This window comes from Argopecten irradians, chromosome 1 (genome assembly GCF_041381155.1).
Source record: "Argopecten irradians isolate NY chromosome 1, Ai_NY, whole genome shotgun sequence".
Lineage (NCBI taxonomy): Eukaryota > Metazoa > Mollusca > Bivalvia > Pectinida > Pectinidae > Argopecten > Argopecten irradians.
The window spans coordinates 57,077,458-57,095,149 of NC_091134.1; the positions used below are offsets into that span (position 1 = coordinate 57,077,458).

The window sequence follows — 17,692 nt, forward strand, 5'->3', positions numbered from 1 at the left end:
GAGCAAATGTATATGCATTGAAATGAAAAGTTTGTTGAGTTTGTTTAGTTAATATAATATATATCTATTGTAACTTTCATCATATATACCCAGATTTTGGGCTCAATGTGTAAGTACCCTTAAAGGCTTTAGCTGATAAACATGTTGCCTTGTCTACTTGCACTTTTGTTTCTAGGATATAACTGATTACCCTAGTTACTACTTCTACTTTTTTATTAATTTATAACTAAGGAAAGCTCTGAATTACTAAAATCCATTCAGAACTTTACAAATGTTATGAAAATCGAACAATATTTAAGTATTTATCGATTATTTTGGACTGTTCCAAATAAGGAAATTTTCATATTAGTAATGGGTGTTCAAATTTCGGACACCAAACTTTATATAGGTATCTATAAGCTAACTAGGTATTTTATATGAAGAAAAGGCATAGTCAGTTACAATGCTTTTTATTAAATATCTTGTATTTTACTTTCCCTATATCTAACTAGGTATTTATATTTGAATGATATTATCAAAATAATTGTTCATTGATCCGTATAAAAGTGAGTTGAAATGCATAATAACAACTTATGTTTAGAAAAAAAATCTCTTAATGCGAAAACATGATGAGACATCTCAGCGGGAGTACTACCGCAAGGAACGATAACTTTAAGGTAGATTTTTGTGGTTCCGGTCAGTTCCGGAGATATTAAGATTTTAGTAGTTCCCGGTTATCTTGTGGTGCCGCGGGGTTCAAAACTCGTTGGGTTTTTCGGTCGTCACATTTTATTTGCCTAGTAAGTGTTATTGCTCCTTAAACAGAAAACAAATTCGTTGAATGGGGCTAGTGTGTAAGTTATCCAAATTTTGTTTGTCTTTGTGGAGCTAAAGAAAATTTTGCTTACATAATTTTATAAATTTACATAACATCACCAGCACTGCAGTCAGTCACCAGACAAGTAGGACCTAGGCTATAGTTCGTTTGTATGTATCGGACTGCTGTGTGTACTAAGACTGCTTTAAACGGAGGACCACGATTGTTACTACTGCAACCAATTTTTAAAGGTAACTAGATCGATATGTTACAGTAATATTTAAAAATTAAGAAAAAAAATATTGCAGTAGACAGGTATACGTAGATACTCCAACAATGTTAGAGGTATAGCACGACGAGACACTTTTCATTTTGCATTTTCAGATCTATGTACTGTTCTGAATGACTTGTAATTATAATACATAGTCTCTGTAGGTTCAATTTCCATCAATAGACATGTAGCTGAACATGTATATGAGGGTTACAGGATCCCAAAACGATGTGGGTAAATTACAATTTACCATCGATTAATCCCGTTTTCTGGGACATCATCATTGGGATTGAAAAATGTAATTTCATAGGGGCCATGGTGGCTGAGTAGTTAACGATGTCCAACATACAATGTGTCATTACTAAAGGCCCCCATCCTACCTCTGGGTTGCAAGTTTGAATCCCAAGTGAAGTGGGCCAGTTGCCAGTTACTGATTGCTGGTGGTATTTCTCTGGGTACTCCAGTTTTCATTCACAAACAAATTTGGCAGGTCCTTAAATGACACTGGCTGTTAAAAAAAACATTAAACTAGGAAAAAAACCAAAACCATGACGTCTTATCACCAGAAGGTGGGACAAATCAATGGTATTATTGTACTTTATACCCTCATCATTTTGGGATCATGAAACCCTGCAATGTCTGGCTTTACCAATTGACCCGTCCCCGGTACTGGTCTGGCGGTGCATCTTCCATTTTTCCATTCCTCCAATAATTGGTGCCTGTGATCAAACCATGTTTCAAGCATTTGGGGTACGTGCACTAACAGGGCAATAATATCACCTGGATTGTGTATCAAGTCTTCAGCATGAACATGAAAACTATAGAAAAGGCAGGGAGCTAGGAGAAAAAAGAATTTTCAAATCAAAGTTGTAAAATAATTTGACTGTTCCGAATTTGGAAAATAACTGGACAGTAGAATTACAACTTTTCAGGTGGTTTTATGACTTTCCCCCTATTTTACGACTGTTTTAATTGGACAGTGGAAGAGTGTAATGGTTCTGGATCAGGTCATTTGCCCAATTGGTAGATACCCCAGGTATAGAGCATCCAATTAAATCAGTGTTTGAAGTTTCCTGTATTCGATCCTGTAAGATCTTGCCATGAATTTGTTCTACTACATTTGTACATTGATATGGTATATATATATAGAGAGAGGATATTCCTTGTTTCTTTATGAACAGTTATATTTCATCAATTGTTCCAACCTCAAAAGATGATGAAATATATAATACTTGTACTATATATTTGCTTTATTTCAGCAGTAGCCATGCCAAAACGGTCACTAAAACAGGAAGATGCAGAGGAAAGTAAGCCCAAAAATGTAAAACTTACTGTAAACAAACCAAAGAACTATGCAAAGCTAGTTGATGAGTCTACCAATTTTGAGGTGATTATAATTTGTGTTTTATGAATTAGATACAAACATTATATATATATAAATTAATACACAATTATCAACTTGTTTCCAGCCGTATTGGAAAATTTATAACATATAATATATGAAGCCTTTAGTCAACTAAACATAATTAGACTAATAGTAATAGTAATACATGGATAAATAATAATTCCACTTAAAAATCAAAGAACACCTATCTGAACCAAAAGTCTTTAAATTCTTGTCAAATTTTCAGACAATTCAACTCAAATTTACTGAGAAAATTCCCTCGAAAAACAAGAAGGATCAACTAGAATTTCCAGACTGGCCAGAATTCCGACCAAACATGACTCCAAAAGAAGTTTTGCAGGCTGGAAGTTTTGGTGGAACTTATTTTCGCTCAATAAAATCAGGTGTAACAGGTAAATTATTTATTTTGATTGATGGTACCTAGATTTATTAGGATATGGTGAAAGGTTGATATCTATATTATTTATGACAACAGAGATTTTAACAATTTATCAGAGTGATAATGGCCGGCAACCAAAAATATATATCAGAAGCTATCAAATTTGTTCAAATGAATGACCTTGATCTTCATTCAAGGTCATGGGGGTCAAAAAGGCTAAAATCTTTAAACAACTTCTTCTCAAGACCCAGAAGGCCCATGGTACTGATATTGGGCCTGTAGCATGCTTGGATGAAGGGCTATCAAGTTTATTCAAAGGAATGACCTTGATCTTCATTTAAGGTCACGGGCGGCAAATAGGCTAAAATCTTTAAACGACTTCTTCTCAGGAACTTGAAGGCCCAAGGTACTGATATTGGGCATGTAGCACGCTGGGATGCAAGGCTACCAAGTTTGTTCAAATGAATTACCTTGACCTTCAATCAAGGTTACAGGGGTCAAATAGGCTAAAATCTTTAAACGACTATGTTATACCCATGGGCCTCTTGTTTCTGGATAATGTATAAGTCAAACCATCAACATTAAAAAAAAAAAAAAAAACTCTTTGGAAAAATCTACTGGTACCAGGTATTCTGTTTCCGTGCATTCCATTTGCAGATACAAGTGGTATGAACCCGCTGTATCTGTAATGGAACGCGCTGTACCAGTCGAACCGAACCGGTACAAGTGGTTCGTTTTCAGAAGCGTACCACTTGAATCCAAGATGGCGGACCCGAGATTCTTCATTTGTCACCGGAATGTTTTCTTTGTTGAAAACCAGGCAGAGCGTATTTTTATCTGATAAAATTACATGGATCATTTTTTTTAATGTATGCTGAAACTATTTAGGTATTATTTTATATCCATTTCATTGTTAACACCGAAAATACTTTACTTTTATATTCGAAGCGTATCTTTCATATGGGTGCCGCTATCATGGAAAAATCCAAATGGGTTCCATTTGGTGGTGCCATATCACTGTAGTGCAACTGGTACGAATCCGCAAATGGAACGCATGGTTAATGATGATGGTTGTGGATTATCTCCTCTTAATCATCTACAGTATGTATTGGAACAGTTTGCTTGTTGGTGAATTTTAAAAAGTTGTTAATGATGAGAGGTAAGTTTATACCTTTTAATCTAAAGATGATTATTTTCCTATGCTATCCTTTATTCCAGGTAAAAGTTACTCGGGAGCGGAGGTATATAAAGAATTACCATCAGATTGGTTTGAGGGACTTAACATTACCAAGCAGGTATGTAGTTTAGCCAGGTCACATACCTGGGGGGGGGGGGGTAGGGGGGTTGATATACATATTATTTGAAGGAAGAAGGGACATATTTTATTAAACCCATGTATGTCCAATTCCATTGGATCCCATACATGTCTCCCTCCCAAAGTTCATATTGAGGCAGATACATTTATGTCATAAAATTGACACACAATCTGTACGTAAGAAATGTTATTTCTAATGAAAGTTATTAGAAACTGGCTTGGTGATACACATATATATTTTATTTATTTAGAGACCTTTTGCTGATGTCAGATTTTGTCTTCCTTATAAACAGGTAACTAGTTCTACATATCGCACTGAGGTCAACACTTACAAGGTCAAATGTGGAGGAAGCCTGGACATGTGGGAGGAGAGTGGGTGGATACACAAGCAGGACCCATATGGCTGGTTCCAGTGGTACTGTAGGTAGGTAGGCTCTATTTGGATGGCTTCACACATAAAATATCTTAAAAGGACAATTCACTAACGCTAATTCTTTTACATAACCAAGAAGCAAAATATGGCATAAATGTAGTATTCTACATTTCTTATGAAACATATAACATAAGATATTGACAAATTCCACGTCATTGTTTAGTATTTTCATTGATACCGTTGTAATTACAAATCGTTGATCAATACGATTAAGCAGGTACAATATGTACGCTGTACCAATATCCGAGCCAAAGTCATGCACGCTAAACAAATGAACTACATAACCACTGTGGAGGTGATATAATGATTTTTTAGGCAAGACAATTCACCTAATAAGGTAAACACACTTCTGTCAGAGCGATTTGAGCTGTTCTAGACAAAAGTAGCATTACTCTACGAGCAAGGGACTGGGTTTGGCATACAAGATATTCGACCACAATGTGTAATGGCGGACAGCGAGTGAGTTTGAACATTTCACACGCATTTCACCACCATGGGATTTTCTGACATATCACAGTAAAACCGACTGATCTAATTTCCATTAGAACTGGGGGTTTTCTGATATACTGTGAAATCATTTATTTTCGTTGGGCTCAATTTTCGTGGATTCTAAAATTTTACAATTTCGTTGGCACTTCAATTCGTGGAGGAGACCTTATTTACACATCACTGTTAAAAATACACAGTCGACACTACTGTCACCTGTACTGTGTGATCGCTCAACCGGAACTAAGCTCTACCACACAACACAGTTACAATCACAAGCTAGAGTCGGTACTCAGTGTTTTTACAGATGTGTCCAACAAACAATTATCGTGTTACATTGATAGATTCATGATATACTCAATAAATTATTTGTTGGTACATGTGGATGAAGTCTATAAAATACTGAAAACCATCTTTGTTTGAACAATATTTTCAAACATTGAACTTGTCATGCTTGTCCCCGAAATAGATTTTATGTACATGTAGTGAGGTACTAATCATCCTACAATGTATGAACGCATAAACTTACATGACATCGATTGGTATATGTATATATATTTTCGTGGGGATGTAAATTCGTTGACTTTGGCCAAAAAACGAAATCCACGAAAATTAAACCCCCACGAAAATTAATGATTTCACAGTATATACAAATTTTAATGTTCTCGTAGAATGAATTGTTCCTTTAACCTTCTTCATGTTATTCAACTAAACACTTTGTTTTTTCTTGGTATAGGTAATTTTTGTTTGCTACAAAACAATTGCTTCAAACTCCAAAATGAAATGTTGGGGAGGGAGGCAGGAATTCAGTGTGAAAAGTGCTTGAAATTAAAAATGACATGAACCTAAACAAACAATTAACATAATGATATATCATATATTATAAAATTAAAGACCTGTGCATATAAAATCTGCAGTTCATTATATTTTAAATTGTATATTGTTTTACTATTATGACTTTAGTATAGGACTCTTTTATTTCTCCTTGGAGTCCCAACTGGAGGGAGACCTGAGCACACTGGATCTTTTGGCATCAACTGATTTTTTTCTGATAATGGAATATAAAAATCTGAGCAATGTTCAAATTGGGAATATTTATTTCTGCATTGTAGCTTTCAGTTTTGTATTAGAAAGATAACTTTAATTTCTGAATTTGAAAGGTTTTACCTGGGTAGACGTTCACCAGATGATGAACGTCAAGTTGGCCGCTGGCTCCGATGTGCGGGTGTGACGGGACGTTGGAGGAATAACCTGATCTCAAAGTGTGCTAAAACTGGCTGTGGTTACGACAACATGGCAGTCTCACCAGTTGTACGTCAGACACTTCAACACTGGGGATACAAACTCAACAGTGACGACTTCAACGCATATGTCAAGAAGAAAGGACTGAAGTAGAATAGTCATGAAGCTCAAAAAGATTGTTTGTAATGCTAGAAACTACTAAAACATTTCAAAGCCTACCCATTCACTGATTCACTGACTTTCTGTTTGCTGTCCAAAATGGAAATATTGCTCCTCTAAAACATCAAAGTATATCATACTCGTTTTAAAAGATAAGTTTCCCCAAATTAGTGATTGTACAGTGAATGTTTGTCGTGACATATTCCTATCTCTGCAAATTTTCTTTTTAGGTGTATCTTTTAACTTTCGAGCCCATGACAATTTGTTTAGGTCTATGTATAAAGGAGGGCATGGCATGAATAAGACCCATTCTTTATTCATTATTTACTAAATATTAAATCCAATACAGGCCATCTGTCTCTGTGTACAAAGGGTTATATAAAGGGTTTTGACATTTAGTCACCTGTTGATTTTATCTGTATGTTTTAAAGGGACAATTCACTCAGGCTAATTCTTTTACATAACCAAGAAGTGAAATATGGCATAAATGTATTGTTCTATATTTCTTATGAAACAAATAACGTTAAACATTGACAAATTCCACGTCATTGTTAAGTATTTTAATTAATATAGTTGAAATATCAAATCGTTGATCAATACGATTAAGCAGGTAGAATATGGGCGCTGTACCTATACCCGAGCCAAAGTCACGCACGTTAAACAAATGAACTACATAACCACTGCGAAGGTGATAAAATGATTTTGAGGCAAGATAATTCACCTAATAAGGTAAACAAACTATATTCTGAGCGATTTGAGCAGTTATAGACAAAAGTTGCATTACTCTACGAGCAAGGGACAGGGTTCGGCATACAAGAAGTTCGACCACAATGTGTAATGGCGGACAGCGAGCGAGTTTGAACATTTCACACACATGTCACCACCATGGGCTTTTCAGGCACATCACAGTAAAACCGACTGATCTAAATTCCATCAGAACTGGGTTTTTCCGATATATGTACAAATTTTAATGTTCTCTTAGAATGAATTGTCCCTTTAAGGGAGTGTGTAAGTTTCTCTGATTTGTATGATAATCATCTTGTGTGCTGGGTCATGGACTGTGAAAATACCTGACATATTTTTATAGCAAAAGTGAAAAATTATATTTGTTTAACATTATGCTGTCTGTCTTCCTATGTTACAGTAAATGAAGAGAATAAGACTGACTTTGTACAAGTATTAAGAAATTATTAATTATTAAAAAAAAGTTGTAAAACTTCAGGAAATAATGAATCTTTATCTGATTTGTTTGCTGGAAGCAACTTACATAGAAGTACCACAAAAGAATTTTCTTAGAAAATTATGAAATTATTTCATGGTTTTGAAAAATGGTTCTTTAATAAATCATTTGAGTGTAAATCTTTTTTAATTAGAATAAGTTTTATAGTTTAATTGCAGAATAAAAACTTTACTTTGCTCCAGTGATTATCTGATCATTATGAATGTCATTTTTTTTTTTTTTTTTTACATATATAGTTGCGGTAATTCTAATTAAAGCTGTCATTTTTCTGTACAAAACTGTGTTTGACATCATTTGCACTGTAAGAACATGTTCAACGGAATAATTTTTGATAAGTGTTCGTTTGGAAAGAAGTTAAGGTATTCTGTCCCCAATTTTTATCAAAAGAATGTTGTATCAGACTGTTTTCTGTTATAACTGGCAACATGCATCTAGTCAGACTTTTGTGTTGCTATTTTCATTTGATATAAATCAATGATATTAAATTCTCTGCAATTTTTTAGTTTTAGCTTTCATGCATGCCTGTTTTACATGTACATGTATTTAAGTGCTTTTTGAAGCTTTAATCTGTTACAGAGTAATAATGGTATAGTGATTTTTTACAAGGGTCATGAGAAATAAAGGTCTATTGCTTGTACAATCAGTGAAACAATCTAACTGTATACATGTACTACATGATGGAATAGAGAGTTGTTGTGACAGAATTTGAAAACTTTTGATAAGTTTACTTTTTACAGTTTCAATAATTAAAAATGAAAGAACACTGATAAATTCGTAATACACATGCTACACATATTGGAATAAATCCCTGCCCTCCCTCTGGTATTATAGGATTAAATATATGTATGGGAATTTTGACACTTTCGATTTATATATGTACTCCAGATTTTTCTTTTGGTAAAAACATGTGATTTTTGAGAATTTGTTTGTTGAATTTTGGTCATATGTAATCTTACCTAATACTGAATTTGTGTGTTCTTTGTGGTAATGTGAATGATGAAAATTTGTTTATCTGTAGTTTATGTTTAAACTTAAATATATAAAACTAAACCCATAGCTTCAGGATCCTAAACAATCTTGGCTATATCTAAACTAAGACTGTTATACTGACATAATCTGTTTCATAATCTTGGAATTGGATCTCAGTTAATATATTGGTGCTGTAGTATTTTTTAGTAAAATCATGTGAAATTTTTATATCTTACTACTTTGCTGTATTTGATCGTATTTACTTATAAATACTAAACACTGACTTTTTTCTGTTGTTTGAGATAATATATTTGATTTAAAGGTGCTCCACCGCCGACAGAGCATGAATGATATTCATCATTTGAACAATAATTAGTGTTCAATCATGTATACATAAGTCTAATAAACACAAAAAATAATACAAAATAATTTATTTTGCCTTTGGGTTATGAGCAATCAGTACTTCATTCCATATAGGATATAGTGCCACAGAATTTTTTCGGGATGTAATTAATTATTATCCCCCGCGAAACGCGTTTGCGGGGGATATTGCAACTGGGCGCGGGGGATAATGCCAAGCTTTTCCTTGTTTTTCATATTTTTGTCTTGAAGTAAAGTTAGAAACTCAAACTTTTCAATGGGGGGTAATGGTGTTAAGTAAGTAACTTTTGTAACTGAATGAAAATTCTAAATCGTCTGCTGCTGTTTTTGATAATGAAAAATACCATTTGTTAGCGGTTGAGCATCTTTAAGTTTAACTACACATTTAAGGATGGCTAAAGTCGGTAAAAATGGTTTGAATGTATCCAGTATAATTTCTTTTGAAATAGAAAAATGAAATCTCTCGCCAAAATCTGTCTGCGTACAAAGAAATTAATTTAAAGTATAGGAATCCTAAAACTGCCTCCCGGCTGACTATGTCCGTGGTTACATTTACACGCAGCCTTGCTTTCAATGCTTTCAACTTTCCTTTACTTTAATGGTCAGAACTGGGAAACGTAAGCAGAACTTGGCCCTCATATTAATATGTGAGAACTTTTGGAAGGCCAATGAACGCATTTAGACTGGTTTTCTTTGCCCGACTATTCACTTTAAATGAAATAAAAACCCTGTAAACTATCCTATTCTACTGAACAAATAAGTAAACCAACCCACCAACATGGAGGACAAATTAGGCCTGCTAATTTACATGAAGATGTGTTGGGAAGTTATGATGTATTGTCATATTATTGTTGATTTTACCCTTAATTACATCATCCTTTTTAGGTTCCTTATTTTTCCTCTTTATACATTTATATGTGTTTACATAATGAAATTATAATGCGAGTTACTTAGAGATTTGGAATGTATAAATATGGTTGTTTTTTGTTTGTGCATTAAATTTCCCAATTATCTCAGGTCAATTTAACATTTTAGATGAATTTATGTTTATAAAGTCTACATAAATAGGTAAGCAGAAAATATTTGTGAATTGTATGCATTGATATAAAAATGTTATTAAAATGTAATTGAAATAAAAACTACTCAACATTTTTTTCATCTATGTTGATCTCTTTTTTTAATGCCCTATTGCACCTTTACCATTTTAAGAATTTATAGGCTGTATAAAGATGCTACATTGCTGACGAGATTAAGATATTAGAAATAATTAATTGTTCCTCCAAAAAAATCCATGGCACTATTTCTTGTATGGAATGAAGTGCTGAATGCTAATGTACCAAGACCTAAATAAATTATTTTATATGTACTTTTGAGTTAATTAGACACATATATATAGATGAAACGTCGGTTATTGTTCAAACAAGGACATACCCGGTAGTCATTCAGATCCCCCGCCAATGGAGATATCAAAGCTGAAGTAAGTTTGATTGTGGAGACTTATGTGTATGAAAAAAAAACAGGAAAAAGGAAGTTGAGCTAAAGATGGAGTATAATTCAAGTAGAGCGTGGCTGCAATTGTTGAATCAGGTATACAGCCTTGACATTTATATTGGACTATATACACAAAGATGGGTGGAGTTTTGCAAAGTAACATTTACCATTTACCATGATATTTTCAGCAATGTTTCCATGGTAACTGAAAAAGTGCAAAAAATGAAAACCTAAAAATAGCAAAAGGCACTACTAGACCATAAGACCAATGTGTGTATGAAGTTTCGTGGAAATATCTCTACTGGTTTTAGAGTTATGCTCCGGAAACAATTCGTACGGACGGACGGACGGACGGACGGAACCCATTTGTATATCCCCCGCCAACTTCGTTGGGCGGGAGATAATAATGAGCATCGTTTATGCCCTGTTGACATCTTTATGACTTATTATCTGGAGATAGTTTACAGTAAACTTGCCTTAATAACCATCTGTATACAAACCACCTGCTTAATACAATTACTTTTCTAGAGATCCATAACAACCAATATCAACACAATTCAACCGGTGTATAAAGACCACCTGGCAGTAAAGACCATTTTTCTTCTGTCCTTTGGGTAGTATTTATACTGAGGTTGGACTCTACTTTGTAACCATGAACACTAACATCTTTGATGAGTCGTGGGAGAAAGTGACCTATCATGTATTTGGGACACGGTGATAGATACTTCAAACATCCCGACTCTCGAGTGATCGTAGGAGTATGTTTTTTTACTTGGATTTTACACAGCAACTCAATAATGACGGTGCTCAAAACATTTATCAACGAAGAAGAGCTGGATGTAATTGCACTTGGGAAATCCTTGCTAGGTGACATATCCTTGATATTGATACAACATGGAGATAGTTACACATACAGAGGAGGATACTCCAATAAGGGAAACCATTGTATGTACATGAAGATTACAATGAACACAAGTCAAACCTGATCTGGTTTAATAAGATTGAACAAGAGTCCAGTTATGATATCAGGAAATTTAAAAGAATGGGTATTTTCTTAACTGATGTTAGTGATGTTTTGCTCTTCAGATGTGTGTATAGGAGTCCGAACTCCAATTTTGAGAATCTAAATTAGTAATTAGTAATATTCTGTTGCCTGAAGTAAAAAAGGTCACCCATACCTATTTATGAATAATGAGCGACTTCAGTATAAAATATTTACATTTTCACTTCACTCCGCCTCAAAGAAACAAGTAAACTCCGATCACTTCATTTCCCAATGAAGATGCTTGACCAGCGTGAGAATACATTTTAACATTGTTAACATTCTGACCTAGTTTAATGTCGCTTCAGTTTTGAATGAATTTTCTGTGATGTGGCCTATCGTTGTACATTTAGAAACACAGACAGAAATGCTTGATAAAGTGATATTGAACAAATTGTCAATGATACAATATTATACAGATATTTTACGTGTGTTCTGATAAAACGCTGATTTAGACTCAAGCCACGGAAAAATACTGAACATAGGCTACCAAATGCAGTGAGGTTCATCTCTCATCTAAACGAATAACAACTTCAAACGATGAAAATCACTATATGTCAGTGAATTCCTAGATTCAATGCTGGATGGTTTTATATTCCAAATAGATGTTACTCAACAAACGATGTTACATGTCAGCAATGAACCTTCTTTTTGATTTATTGGATATAATTCTGACTAAAGAATTTAACCTGAATTGGGTTAAGTGATCAATGTTTAACTAACTGGAAACCTTATACTCCCTCAATATCAATCCATGGAGTCCTTCAAGGGAGTATGATGGGACCTCTTTTAGTCCTTATAGAAGTTAATGACCTTAAGAATTCCTAATGAGGTTCACAAGATAAAAATGTTTGCAGGCCTTGGGTCAGGCGCACTAAAATGAACAAGCTTATTAGGACTATAAAAATCCCCACCATGTGTCTTGTTTAATCGCACATCTTTCTTTCTTTGATTGAGGTCAAAGGTCAAAGTATAGGTCACAGTGACCTTGTTGTTTGGTATGCAACACACACATGATCTAGTGGGACCCTCATACCAGATACGAAGTTCCATTGCCTTATAATATAGGAGATCTAGCCTGGACAAGGTCAGTCAGTCGACGAGACAGACACGACTTACAATGTAAACCTAAAACAACACGCAATTGCACAAATATCAATTGGTTTTTTTTTAATGCTTATCTGTTTTCATTCTTGATAAGTCAAAAAAGAAGATACAAAGTCTGAAATAAATAGAAATCTGAAACGGTATTTAACTGTCTAGCACAGAAAGATAGCTTTGGTGTGGAAACGGGACAAACATTTTACCAACAAAACACTCGTAACAATACTTAAAATTAGCTAACTAATAAATCAACAGAGGAATATTGAGAATATTTAAGAAAGATGAATATAAAGATGTTAACACAACTTCAATTTTAAAAAATTTCAGTTAAGAAAAGTCTACCAATCTCTAAAACAAATAAAAATAACATAAGCTGCATTAAACTTCCTTTAAAGTTTTTAAAGTGTTATTTTGTGCTAACCAGTTTGACTGGAACTGCATCACTCTAACGGGGAGACAACAGTATAATATAATGTTGATAGTGAAATACGTCAATTAATGAATACACAACATATCTCAAATACTGTTTCAAGGCATATTTATATTTTTATGAAGCATCTCTTTTTTGAAAATAAAATATTTCTTATAAGATAAAAATAAAATTCATCGTGCAATGCCGTACATTCACACACTCTTGTTTTGGCTATCACTGCACCAATTCCTACAGGTTTTGTCTGGAAATTCATGTTAGCACTTCCGAATGAAAAAAAAATAATAAAAATATTGTTTGCAGATTTGTCAAAAGTTCTTGTTCAACATAATAAAAGTTCATATTTATCAGTAAAACAAAATCCTGGAACATTTCATAAAACTCCAGGAATATCAAATTTAAAGTTCTCCTACAGGGAAAATTATTGCAATAAAACAAATTATGAAAATATAATATCGTAAAAAGGACTCACAAACTGATTTTGAAAAAGGCTAAAAGTTGTTTTAAAAGCAGAATTTTATGTCAATAACAAAACCATTAGGCATTAAAACAGAGCAAAAATGAAGCACGGATTTCCTTACTTTGAGCAGTGTTGATAACAGCCCTAGACTAGAGTAAATGTAATGTTTGATTATCTTATAGGAAACTGCATAGCAACTTTAAAATACAGAATGATAATCAAATACAAAAAATCTATTTAACTGTTATTGACAAAATAAGCAAAATAAAAGTTTTAAAAAATTCTGTAAAATTCATCCTGTTTATGGGACAGATGCACAGCATGATGTGTTGGTTTGCGTAGGTGAACTGTATCGAGACAATGAATGTTGCTATAGGTGATCTTGCTATGCGGATAATAAACTTCACGTCTTTCAATACTTAATCTCACTTGATGTGGAACTTACTATTACATAGCAGTGTAAGCACTTACTAAGTTAATACAGATACATATAAATTATCTTGTGATACAATTTGATATAACAAACGAAAGAAGAGAACAAAATAAACAACAATTACCGTAGATGTTAAAACAATTATAATCCATGGCACAAAAAATTAAACAACAGCAATTAAAAACATTTTGTAAACATTTCATGAACATACAATCAAAATGATTTGACACTCATAAATCAAATTCCAATCAATTAGACATTCCATTTAAACACTCTTTTATTACTAAGGCTTCCAAACTTCTCTAAAAACTAGAACTTTGTGATAGCAGTGATTTACTATCCATGTTATCTATAGTATATTATATTGTATTGTAACTTTTGTGATACCATGAAGAAGAACTTTTTTTTTATACCATTCACTGAAATGCTATTTTACTGTCACATAATTATTTACCCGTAGCGTCCATCCCCAGATCTTTGGCTCAAGCTAAGTTTGATAATAATGCCCATTAACTGTTGTTCTCACCTCTTCGGAATACTAAATATAGAATCTAGAATAAGTTTTCATTTCATGAGATTTTATGAAACGAGTATAAAAAGTTTTTATTTTTGCAAGATTTGGCGAGTAAAAATTGAAACTACGAGACCAGTTGCATAAAATCTCACATGAAATGAACATGAATTGAAGATACTTTTTATCATATAACTCAAACAACCTATATTTCTAAAAATATCACGTCAAAATGTATTGATACAATTCTAGCAGATGACACTATTTTGTCCCATCGTCCTCAAAATCCTGACCAAATCATTTTATTGTTTCTGTCATGATGTCACAATGAATTTTCAGGTTATATTACACTAGTGACATATGTAAAAATATCACCTTATGGTATACAGGTGAAATCACTGAATATCAGGCAGATTACCGGTATGTGATAGAAGGAAGAAATTATCTCTTGAAGAAAAATAACCCTAAAAAGAAATCCAGCAAACTTACTGTAGTTCAAAATTATTTTTAGATAATATTGACATATTTGTAAAAGTCCTGGTAAAATTAAGCCCACAAAAAAAAACACACACAATGATGTGGGACTTCAGAATAGCTTCAGTAGTAACACTTTAAGTGGCTGGATAAATAAAAAACAAAATTCTTGAAAAAAAATGAAATTATTCAACAAATTTGAAATGAAGACACATGAAAAAGCAAGGGCCCTAACTCCATATAGTAAAATAGAGACATGATTTTTGGGTAATAACAGAAATGAATTTTAGTTTGAAAACCATATCTCATAATGTATGAGACTTGCTTGCAGGCAAAAATGTACCATTTCTATTTCATATTCTGGTACATTGTACTTTACATACATTAATTCTTGTTATACCATTATCAAGAAGCAGTAAAGTTTTATTAGTTTTAAAAAGTACATATGGCAAGACAAAGAAAAATACAGAATATACTTAAAGAAACTTGACTCCAAAATATTTTACCATCAGTACAGAATACATAATTGATAGGCATACCTTGATTAAGTAGCCCAATATCTGTCATCATGAACATGCAAAAACATGTTTCCACAACAAAGTTAATAATTTCCTTCACCTTTTTTGAGTGACATATTAACACTTCAATTTTTAGTAGCCGTTTATTATTTCATTTTAAACAGTTTTATATTTAAATCTAACAAAATTTCAAAATCACTAGAATGTTCCTTTGAACAAGTACCTGCCACACCTGTACAGGTAGCCAGCCTGCGGTATCAAATATACCTCCATTATTTAACCCAGTGAGTTAAGAAGGAAAAGAAATTAGTCGACAGTTTATATTAAGTAGAAATTTACTCAAACAACCATAAAACATTTGACTGTTTTCTGTAACCTCTCAAAGGCAATGTAAAAGGCATTAAAAATTTATTACATAGTTTATTTACAATTTGAAACATAAAGTAATATCCTCCCATTCCAGTTATTACATATCAGACCGGTACTAATTTGTAAATAGGTCAATAATTTGAAAGCGGAATAATTAAAGAGAATCAAACGTTTTTTCGCTAATATCACATGTCTATTACAGATTTGGGCCTAAAATGGTGAAAATCAAGGATATGTATGAGTTGAATATGGTACATGTAATATTGCAAAGTTTTCCAGTTCAGGTGGCTATTTTCTTCTGTTCTGCTGTTCTAGGAGTCTAGGACACTGTTTATGTAAGTTACATTCAATAGTATTTGGTTCTACTGACTAGAATATACAAATGAGCTTATGTCAAAACTTTTAAGAACACCTTTTCATGAATGAGGATGATCATTATTGTGATGGATGATGACGATTGTCTGTTATAGAAATCTTTGATTTAATATTTGACAAAGAGGATATTCTAATCAAACTAATTAATGCAGTCTGGGATAGCACTCATTGATACACAGAAAAAGTACTTAACATATATCTACAATATGTAAATGCCAGATAAAACTTAGGTTTTGGAGATCACGCTTAGGCTTCATATAAAACGTTGGTCTGAAAAACCAACAAAAATAAATCTACAAGACAAGGATGAAAAATCTGATGCCTGCATGAATTTTTTCATCTTTTCATTTCGGTAAAATGAAGATTGTACCACACAATAAAACTTTCATTAGAGAATAAATAATCCTGCAATCGTTACTAAAATATTCTGGATAAGAATATTAAAATACATCTTGATATATATGTTTAGCGTTCCATGGATTTTCCATAACAACCAATTATAATGAGAAATTACAATGTGGAGATCTGTAGATGACAATGATTGTGCCTCCATTTCAAATCTTCCATCTCAAGAAAACCCCAGTCATATACTATTCAAATAGGACAACACTTTTTCAGGTCACAGTCAATATCACAGTCATGGAAATGTTTGACAGCTATATGCTGTTCAGTATCATTATGTACAACCTTTCTGAGGACACTGAAGAAGCATTTTTGTGACCCAGAAGCACATGCAGTGGAAAACGGTAAATAAATATCTCTTTGGTTAATACGAATTGTTTTTTGACCTCCATTTTGTTATAGCTTTCCAGAGTCGACATACCATTCCACCCCTGCAATCAGATAACACAAAACATTGTTACAGTAAAAATTACAGAAAAAGAGGATCTAGTTTTCATGCTAAGATTTATATTCACAACAAGGCAGTTTTTGAAACATTTTTCAAAATAACACAATAGTTTGACAGAACATATTGCATTGGCACTGATAAAATCCAATGAAGCTTAGAATTACGTCATACAACTACTGAAAGTTAAAATAGCTGGGAAATATTTCAGTTCATTTGCTATAAATAGCTTGATATGTAGTGTGTAAAAAATGATGACACATAAACATCAGTATAAAAGGTAATTAACCAAGACAATGTGATGATAATCTTTTTTATTATACCTCAAGTGAGAATCCTGCATTCTGCTTGGTCGAGAGATATTAAGTATTTCACACTATCATACAGATAGCATTATAACAATAAGAGAAAATAGACATGTTTGTAGCAACCCCTTAGCAACAGGTGATAGTGTATTTTTGACGGTGTAAAATATTAACCGCACGAAAGAGATGTCCACTCATTTCTTTTTTCGACGCCATCTTTGTGATTTGAGTGACGCTTTAAAATTTATCTGGAGCTA

General features: G+C 33.1%; 2 protein-coding genes across 28 annotated transcripts in view; one reads left to right on the forward strand and one right to left on the reverse strand.

The window, feature by feature from the left end:
• Positions 1-697: 697 nt before the first annotated feature.
• Positions 698-9,124, forward strand: LOC138334804 (uncharacterized). 7 transcript variants are annotated; one of them, XM_069283555.1, is made up of 7 exons: positions 698-779; positions 919-1,047; positions 2,327-2,454; positions 2,699-2,864; positions 4,070-4,146; positions 4,460-4,590; positions 6,246-9,124. In XM_069283555.1, exons 2-7 carry the CDS (start codon positions 969-971, stop codon positions 6,478-6,480), a joined length of 816 nt encoding a protein of 271 aa, XP_069139656.1. In that variant the 5' UTR covers positions 698-779; positions 919-968; the 3' UTR covers positions 6,481-9,124. The 7 variants fall into 7 exon arrangements, with proteins under 7 accessions (XP_069139656.1, XP_069139674.1, XP_069139688.1 ...); XM_069283573.1 differs by having other exon boundaries at positions 2,330-2,454; XM_069283587.1 differs by lacking the exon at positions 919-1,047 and having other exon boundaries at positions 707-779.
• Positions 9,125-12,762: 3,638 nt separating this feature from the next.
• Positions 12,763-17,692, reverse strand: part of LOC138334835 (mitogen-activated protein kinase kinase kinase 15-like) — a 72,758-nt gene continuing 67,828 nt past the window's right edge. For all 21 annotated transcript variants that reach the window (XM_069283690.1, XM_069283638.1, XM_069283602.1 and 18 more), the window contains one exon: positions 12,763-17,116. In XM_069283690.1, the coding sequence (XP_069139791.1) occupies positions 17,050-17,116 (67 nt within the window). In that variant the 3' untranslated portion in view covers positions 12,763-17,049. The remainder of the gene's footprint in view (positions 17,117-17,692) is intronic.

Coding starts and splice junctions, on each gene's coding strand:
- LOC138334804 (XM_069283555.1), top strand. CDS start 969: ATGTATCGGACTGCTGTGTGTACTAAGACTGCTTTAAACGGAGGACCA. Junction 4,147..4,459: donor GACTTAACATTACCAAGCAG/GTATGTAGTTTA, acceptor CCTTATAAACAG/GTAACTAGTTCTACATATCG. Junction 4,591..6,245: donor TGGTTCCAGTGGTACTGTAG/GTAGGTAGGCTC, acceptor TGAATTTGAAAG/GTTTTACCTGGGTAGACGTT.